This window comes from Harmonia axyridis, chromosome 3 (assembly GCF_914767665.1).
Source record: "Harmonia axyridis chromosome 3, icHarAxyr1.1, whole genome shotgun sequence".
NCBI classification, from domain to species: domain Eukaryota; kingdom Metazoa; phylum Arthropoda; class Insecta; order Coleoptera; family Coccinellidae; genus Harmonia; species Harmonia axyridis.
In genome coordinates this window covers 10,310,568-10,319,320 of record NC_059503.1, presented here as the reverse complement: position 1 = coordinate 10,319,320, position 8,753 = coordinate 10,310,568, and the positions used below count along the sequence as shown (strand labels likewise).

At 33.1% G+C, this 8,753-nt stretch overlaps 2 protein-coding genes across 2 annotated transcripts in view; one reads left to right on the top strand and one right to left on the bottom strand.

The window, feature by feature from the left end:
- Positions 1–276: 276 nt before the first annotated feature.
- Positions 277–1,393, bottom strand: LOC123674591 (chromobox protein homolog 1-like). Its single transcript, XM_045609515.1, has 3 exons — positions 1,240–1,393; positions 1,072–1,186; positions 277–915 (listed from the first exon to the last, which is right to left on the bottom strand). The coding sequence occupies exons 1-3, from the start codon at positions 1,241–1,243 to the stop codon at positions 552–554; spliced, it is 483 nt and encodes a 160-aa protein (XP_045465471.1). The 5' UTR covers positions 1,244–1,393; the 3' UTR covers positions 277–551.
- Positions 1,394–1,574: 181 nt separating this feature from the next.
- Positions 1,575–8,753, top strand: part of LOC123674590 (protein neuralized) — a 55,155-nt gene continuing 47,976 nt past the window's right edge. Inside the window, exon 1 of the mRNA XM_045609514.1 lies at positions 1,575–1,753. Within this exon, the coding sequence (XP_045465470.1) occupies positions 1,723–1,753 (31 nt within the window). The 5' untranslated portion in view covers positions 1,575–1,722. The remainder of the gene's footprint in view (positions 1,754–8,753) is intronic.

The following is an 8,753-nucleotide window of genomic DNA, read 5'->3' as shown; positions in this document are numbered from 1 at the left end:
GGTAAACTGTTAGCTCAGTTTACTAAAATATAACAAAAACAGTCTTGTTGATTGCAATGACATTAATACTTGGAAAACCGTAAGAATGCCTTCTAGTTGAAAAACATTTTGAATTGAAAAGACTGAATATGATATGACAGCTATATATAAACAATGGAGATCTAGAAAAAAAAAGATGTATAGTCCATTGGAAAAAACTGCATTGTTAATGAGATTAATTAAATAAATTTTTTCATCAATGGTTTTGAAGATAGGCTTGATAATAATAAAAAACTCTGCAAATCATATTAAATTATTATTCCTCTCAATCAACAAATTCAAATTCTGAATATTTAAAATAATAGACGGAAATTTCATCATTACTATCAGAATACGACAGTGTCAAACAATAAATCATTACACATAAAAGCACAAAATATAAAATAACTGTTTTTTTCGAGAAATTAATTATAGAAAAATTCAAAACCAAGACTACCAGATGTCATAATGATTTTCCATTTGAAGAAATATTGAATTTTTTCTTCACAAAAGTTACAATATATGTATCTAATCTAATCAATTTCAATAACATTGGGCTTACAATACCACATTTGTTTACTTTCGTAATATTTTATAACTATTTCTGGGCATCTAGCATTTGCAACTCTTGCTGCCACTAAATCTGCTTCTTTACAGTTTTTCCACATCATTAGAAACATGAATTCACCACTAACATCTGTAGCTCCAACGATTTTATCTGGTTCAAGTCCTCTATCAAATCCCCTTAGTCTATTATCCTCCGCAATACTCTTACGTTTATTACTTTTATCACTATCATCAACCATGTTGGTTACAATGTTCTGAAACTGTGATTCATATGTTGAAATTAGATCAGGACAATCGAGATTTTCTTCAGGCTCCCAAGTATTATCCTCGCTGTGAAAAAAGAAATATCAAAAAACCTTGTAACATGGTCAAGATAAAGTAAATGTTGAACATGGTATCAGTAAGATATACATTGATAACACATATTAATTTATCATATAGAGGTATATATTTCAAAAATAAAACCAAATATATGCATGTACCTACTCTTTATAACCTTTCCATTTCAGTAAATACTCAATTTTTCCGTTTCTTGTTCTCTTGTCAAGTATCTTCTCAACTGAAAATTCTGCAGGCATATCATCATCTTCCTTTCCTTTTGCTGCAAATGTGTTAATGAATTATTTTTTCACAAAAAAAAAGTCGAAAATATACCCATTAAAGTTGAAAAACAATTTCTCCTTCTCAGGAAAGCTGTTTGAGCCTACGCTTTTAGGTTATAAAAACTGTTTTTTTTTTGTTTTGACATAACTTTGACATCTCACAGTAAAATGAGAACACAGAGTTTGCTTTAATGAACTTATTATACTACTGAATATTGAATACGTTTCGAATTCGTCCCAAATTGTTCAGCGCTTCTGATAAAGAAAGTGAACATTTTTCTCAATATTCATGGGCTAGTTATCCCTTTTTTTCCTCAATAATTGTTTCTCCATTTGATTCTATGTCCTTGACATTTGTAATTTTATTCTATGGATGAATTTTAATTGACGCAACAATAAAGACTTATTAGTTCAAATAAAAATAATATGAATTTTATTAATTTTAATTGTTATGTGCTATGTACATGTCTAATAAGACTATTTTAAAATTAGGTTATGGTTGGAGTTCACTGCAAGTTACCTTTGTTTGACTGAAATGGGACAAGTAAATAGCGGACTAGCACCAGGTAAGTTCTACAGATCAAAATAATCGTTCTGTACGCTAATAAATAAATATAGAATTCAAATAAGTTCGATAGCTTATCGTATCCTTTCATCAGTACAACGATTTAACAGCTTACTTCAATAATATCAAGAATCTAAAGAAATTGATTGAAAAAGGTTCACATTTTCATGCAAAAATTAGGGATAATCTAGTGATAAATTTCATTAATAGCAGACCTTATTCATTCATGTATGTTGTTCATTTTGGATAACTGACATTTGAACCTTTCTGAATTCCTTATTGATAGAGATTCTTTTAAACACAGGAACTTCACATAGTTCTAAATTCCACTATATTTAGCTGAAATTGAATACTAATTTGAAAATTGCTGAGTGATATATTATTTCATCTCATTGCAGTGTTCATTACTGTTTCCAATATCATAACATTGCATTCTTATGAAAATTTTATAAGTAATTTCTCAGTCATTAGAGTTTCATGAATGGTTAAAACAATACCCTGTGCAAGAAAAATTTGTTCAAAGCAGAACATTGAACAATTTATGAATTATAACTATGCTTTATAAGTGTTTTTATTTTTTTGATATCAAGGTCTTTCAAATTTAATACAATTTCATTGCTACATGAATAGAAGAATAATAATTGAGATGTTTTATTATTTTCAAGTGTACATGAGAAAAAGTGTAATCAGTGCTCAATTAGTAAGTAACTTTTGGTGATGAAGCACTCTTTTACAATTTCCTGCATGACCTGAGATACTCTAGTATTATTTAATACCTAATAACTGTGCCTTGTTTTTTCAGATTTGGGGTAGATGAACAATGAAAATATTATTTATATAAATTTAAATATTGTGATTGTATTGTATTTATATATGTTATAAAATATATCAATCAGTAATAAAAGGTATTTTTCAATTGTTTAAAGTATATTTCAGAGAGCGCATCCACCATTTCAAATCCTAGACGAATTCAGTTTAGCAAAATTGTAAAGTCATGACCTTTTGAAATTGTCAGATGTTTTAATAGAGTGCTAATTAATCATTCAAAAGCCTGTTGTACCTAAATTTGAATTATCATTATATGCATTGCTGGAGTTTTAATTGGGTCGAATAGATGGCGCTGTCGACATTATTCGAACCTAAAATTTGAAATGTGTAAAATAAAAATATTTGATATTGGGTAATTGAGAGAGATATTTCTATGAAAGTTCATTCAAAAATTTGTTGCTATGATACATTAATACTCCCAACTTTCCGACCGATGTTAAAAGTCATTAAATTCAAGAAAATTAAAAAAAGTGAACTAAATCTATTCAACAGATTGGACGTAAGTCAACCAGTCGAAACATTTATCATCGACACTCGGTTATTTCGGTACTCCATAAAGCCTCATAATTTCAAATTAAGCCACTTCTGCACCCAGTGACGTAGAGAGTTCGATATTTGATCCCCTGAAATTTTTACAATTTACGTTTTGTTTTGGTATATTATAGTATAAATGTGTAATAATTCTGCTCGTCCGCCGTATGCCGTTCAGAACCTTCTCTATGTTCAGTACAAAAATCAGTTGTTATATCACATCGATCCTCTAAGGTTGTGATAACGATCTATTAATTTTTAAGGCAAACATATCAAGATCTCAAATTTTGTATGATTTATATTTAGACGAATTGACTATGCAGAATCTTGAAATTTCAAACCTGAAGGGTATTATTTAGTATCGTACTTAATGAAATATTTTTTACCGCAAAGTTCTAGCGCAATTAGTTTCGGAGTTATGAATAAGTTTTCAATATTCCCTTTTGAATTGAAATTCTCTGCGTCACCACCAAATTCCTTATCATACTCGATTAGATTACTTGCTGACGCGTCGTTCTAACTCTTGGGCAGGTTTTTTATGTCCAACGGGTGACAAAAGGTGGCCAGCTAGCTCTAAGGGGTAGGTTCCTCACCCTTATTATCCAGAGAAGAACTAACAGAAGAAGGTCGCCAGGTAATTTCAGTGCCTGATGACCTAGTTTTTGAATTACCAGATATAAATTGGATTATTTTTCTGGTCTGCTGATTATTGTAAAACAAACAAAACATTGAGGTTATAAAGGGAACTAACTTACTTAAGACTATGTTAATTAGTTCTTATACACCTGATTATTCAATCCTATATATTCCTATCCTAATTCTATCTACCTTATTTCTACTAATGTCTACCTATCTAACTATCCTAAGGCTGCCCTAATCTCATAGACTTAGTTTTCCTAATCTGTACTTTATACAATAATTATGCTATATTTAAACACGATAAATCTACTATACAGTTCTTCTTCTTCTTCTTTATCTCAATGCTATAGCTTCCTCGTTAGCAGCCCCCAAACTAAGGATACTTAGCACCATGGAACAGCCCGCAGGCTATGCTTCCAATCTCTTAGTGGACGGTGAATTGTCAATCCGGTTCCCAGGGCTGTAGGAGTCTAGAACTAATCTATACCGGACTGAGACTTTGAATACGGATTATTGTAAACGTTTAGATTGTTCAACTTGACAAATAGGCTGACTTGTAGCTTAACCCCGTGGAGAACACAGGATGAAACACAAACACCAGGAAAAATCTGAAAGGACAAAGGATATTATAATGCTGAACTGTTAACGTACTATATGACTCCAAAATCTACAAGCTATACATGCAAATTCGAGCATCTAAGAAATTCCAATAATAAGCTCGTTATCTCTTCTCTATGGGAGAAGATAGCCTCATAGATGTTAATGGGCAAACTAAGACCAAGTGAGGATAACCCCTCATATAATATTTCCACGTTGTATCTGTTTTCAATTCCTTAATAAGGATCTTCAGATCATTAAAGTTCGATACGAAAGATCTAATGTTCCACTGAAGAACTTTAATTTCCATTAAAGGGATTATGAAAAAAAATCTAAATGTAAACTTAAAGAAAAAACAAAAAAAAGGAAAATTGAACCGGAAAAGGTCTATAAGTAAATAAAAAAAAACACTAAAATATGTATAAATCAACTTAAGACAACGAGGACGCACCGTATTGCAGGTAGTCCTCGTTATATGTGATTATTTGTCTAGGGTAAATCGAGTTATCTTCTAATGTAAACTGTTCGTTCTGGCTGTAGTCGTATGAACTAGCCTGAGAAAAGGATTGAAGTTGAGAAAAACCTTTTGATTTGATTGGGGAGGATGAGGAGAATTTGTTAGGGCCAGCCTCCTGATGGGAGGAAGAAATACATTCAGAAGCAAAAGAAGGTCTTTGATCGAATAAGCAAGCATTATGAGCCTCCTTATCATATCCTAGCTGAGACGCAGCTTTCCTCTTGGGACGTTGTCTGGGATTATTGAGTTGAGAGTTCTGAACTGAAGGGGATTTGGGACGAGCAGCAATATTGGCGTAGGAGAGGTCGACTCGCCCGGAGGAATCCGGACTCCTTTCAAAGGATTTCTTATGAAAAGAAGGAAAATCGGAAGGGGAGGGGGCAACCTGTCTCTTACAAGCTTTATCTGCTTCATATAATGACACATTATGTAACGCCATAATTTCTCTCATTTTAGTTTGACGCAAGTATTCCGGGCATTTTCTATCGGAAGCTAAATGATCCTGTTGACAAAAAATGCATTTAGGTTCAGAATCGCATGGTTTCTCATCATCGTGATGAGAACCACATTTAGAACATCTAAATTTACCCCTACATAAATTTCTCACATGCCCGTAACGCCAGCATTTGTTACACTGTACTACTGGAGGGATATAAAGTTCTACAGGCAACCTGATTGAGTATAGTTCGAAGAATTTGGGTAGAGTGGTACCCTCAAAAGTAATAACACAAGTATTAGTTTTTACGTAACTGATACCATTTTCTGTAGTCTTTCTTCTATTAAACCGTCTCACCCTTATAACTTGAACACCTGGATTTACACCCTTACCCATTGAGATAATTTCTTCATCAGAAATATCTTGACCCACATCCCGAACAATTCCCATCACAGTGACAAACCTCCCAGGAATGTAAACTTCAAAAACTGTTGGGTTAAAATCATTGTATTTAACGAAGTTGTTAGCTTGATCAGCGGAAGCAAATCTAACTCCGACCCTTCTCAGGCCTTTACGATTTATATTGAGAATATTGAAGTCACTGTAATTAGAATTATTGTAGATGATTTTCCCTATATTAAGAGGATTTAAATCTTTGATTTCATTACTAGAACTTTCGATCACTACCTCGAAAGGACCTTTGTCCTTACAAGAGTAGAAGCAGTGAGTTTTGCGAATTTTTGAGGTACCTTCACTTATTTTATTAAGAACTTCGTCTATTTTGTTAACTAGATCGGATTTGTCACGTCGAAGGGCTTCAACCCTGACAGTTGTTAATTCTTCCTTTAACAAACTAACATTAATGGAATTCCAGATTTCTTTACTCAGCTGAGAAAAGGCCAGGTTAGCCCTGGGGGATAATACAGACAGAACCCGAGGCCAAGCCTCGGGATCCGTTTCATCCATGTTTGCGAAAAAAAAGAGATTAGTATAACGAGCTTATCTTAAAACTACTGAAAAAAAAAACAGAAAAAAAGAGAAGAGGTTATAAGGAAAATACGACCCCTAGGATCGTAGCAAAATAAAGCTCAGCACTATATAAAGGAAGGTAAATAACTCACCGGAAAGAAAAACAGATCACAACGGCACAATCAAGGAAAAATATCCGGTTTCAATCTCCACAAAACCCAAATATGTTGCCCTGTCAATAGCCTATGCGCGAATCCTACTATACAGTTATAAGTTTTGAGTATGGAACGCCGCAAAACTGACTTTGTATATGTGAAGCCGAAAATGTTTTGTCGATTTTTGAAATATAACTGAAAATCAATTGTTAAATTCCACAGTTTGTCAATCAGGTTCTGAAGGAGATCTAACTACATACATAAAATTGGGTACAAAAATTTGTACAACAGAGAAAAGCTTGAAACAGTAAGAAATCCTTGTCGACTCTGCTTTTCTAGAAACTTCCACTTACCCTTGTCATACCTGATAGGGGATCAAACTTAGGTGAAAAACAATCCTCTTTCAAAAATCTTGTTCTACTAAAACCCAGACAACGGTAACTAGATTATTTCGAGATCAAGAACGTAAGAGCCCCCAGGATAGCAACAAAGCTACAATAATGCTCTTCTTTTGAAAAGAAGAGAATATGGAGAGGAGAATCGTCACAAAATTTTAACACATGGCGAAATAATGAATGCGCCCTGATCTATATTTAAAATCATCGCGATATACTGGTGCACATGAATTAAATAATATTCTCTATTTCAGTATCGTAATGAGTTCATCACGGTACTAAAAGCAGTGCTGTTATGAACTCATTTACAGCATTGTTTTCAGTTATATTTTTCGTTTTGTGGTTGTCTACACTGACTTCCGATCCTATCAAATTTCAACACACTTTAATTATCAATATAATATAATTTCGATATAGTGAAATGATTTGCAACTTTATTAGCAATTTCTCTTGATTCTGGAGGTGTCAAATCGATTTTGTCCGACATAATTCACGAATTTAATGCATAATTATAAATTATTCCAAAATACTAGCCGGGTGCTAAATAAATTTTATTATTATTAAAAAAATTCAAAACGTACGATTCAAATTCTTTAATCTAATTTTTGTAACAGTCACATCAACTGCCAAGATACAATACAAAAGTCATTAGGATGTATAATCTGAATATTTCATTGTATTTCGATAATGTTTCACAAAACTTGACTGAAATAGAGAAAATATCGTCTGATATTCGTTTGCAGAAGGCAATTCCAACACCTATGCGTTCGAATTTTTCATTCGTGTTGGAATAGGAGCCCATTCTGCAACTTGTTTTAGAATATACTATTATGACGGGACTGAATGTTTGAAAATTTCAGTCTAGACAAAAAAGTGCTCATCTTCTGAACATAATATTTTTTCCATAAACATTACCCAAACGATAGCATCAAAAATGATTTCATATAAAATAATTATTATCATCATCTTTACTTATTATTAGAATATAAAACAATATTTCGTGGGCCACTACTTTTGTGGCTGTTAAGACGAAAAATAATTGAAAATCCAACAATATAGTCACATTAATTAAGAGCCAAAAACTGCAATTATGATGTTTACAACATTACTGAATATGCTACTGTAACAAATCTTAAAATTTGAGAAAAGCACTGCCTTGGTATCAGTAGCTTTAGATTGCTTGTTGATTCATTCTGCTGTTGTCCCCTTGAAGACCACATTACTATATGTCTGGTCTCAATGGTTGGGATATTACATTTAAAATTCTCATTCTAGTTGGAATAGGAGCCCATCTGCAACTTGTTTTAAATTTTGTATGATTTATATTTAGACGAATTGACTAGGCAAAATCTTGAAATTTCAAACCTGAAATGGTATTAGGTATTTAGTATCGTACTTAATAAAATATTTTTTACCGCAAAGTTCTAGTGCAATTAGTTTTAGAGTTATGAATAAGTTTTCCATATTCCCTTTTGAATTTTGTATTGATATTCTCAGCGTCACCACCAAATGCACTGCCTTGGTATCAGTAGCTTTTGATTGCTTGTTGATTCATTCTCCTGTTGTCCCCTTGAAGACCACATTACTATATGTCTGGTCTCTAGTGGGATAAAGCTCAATGGATGGGATATTACATTTAAAGTTCTCATTCTAGTTGGAATAGGAGCCCATCTGCAACTTGTTTTACTGTTAGATTCTTCTAGACTGAAAAAGTCTAGACCCCATACGTCCCTGTCTGTACGCCCGAAGTACTCGGATCTACTTCCGAACCCCCAAATTTTCTACTCCTCCACCTAAATAGGTACGCTGATTCCATTATGATGGTTTCCGTCGAAATCTAATGCGTTCTTAAGTTACTCGTCGCATGTTTGTTTGTCTGTCTGGGTGCCGCTATCGCCGGCACGAGCCAGCTGCCGAACGACACGCGTCTCTCC

What these genes read in the sequence shown, in the direction of transcription:
- LOC123674591 (XM_045609515.1), bottom strand. An exon ending in AAATGGAAAGGTTATAAAGA is followed by an intron (nt 916 to 1,071) that starts GTAGGTACATGC and finishes CTTTTTTCACAG; the next exon opens with CGAGGATAATACTTGGGAGC.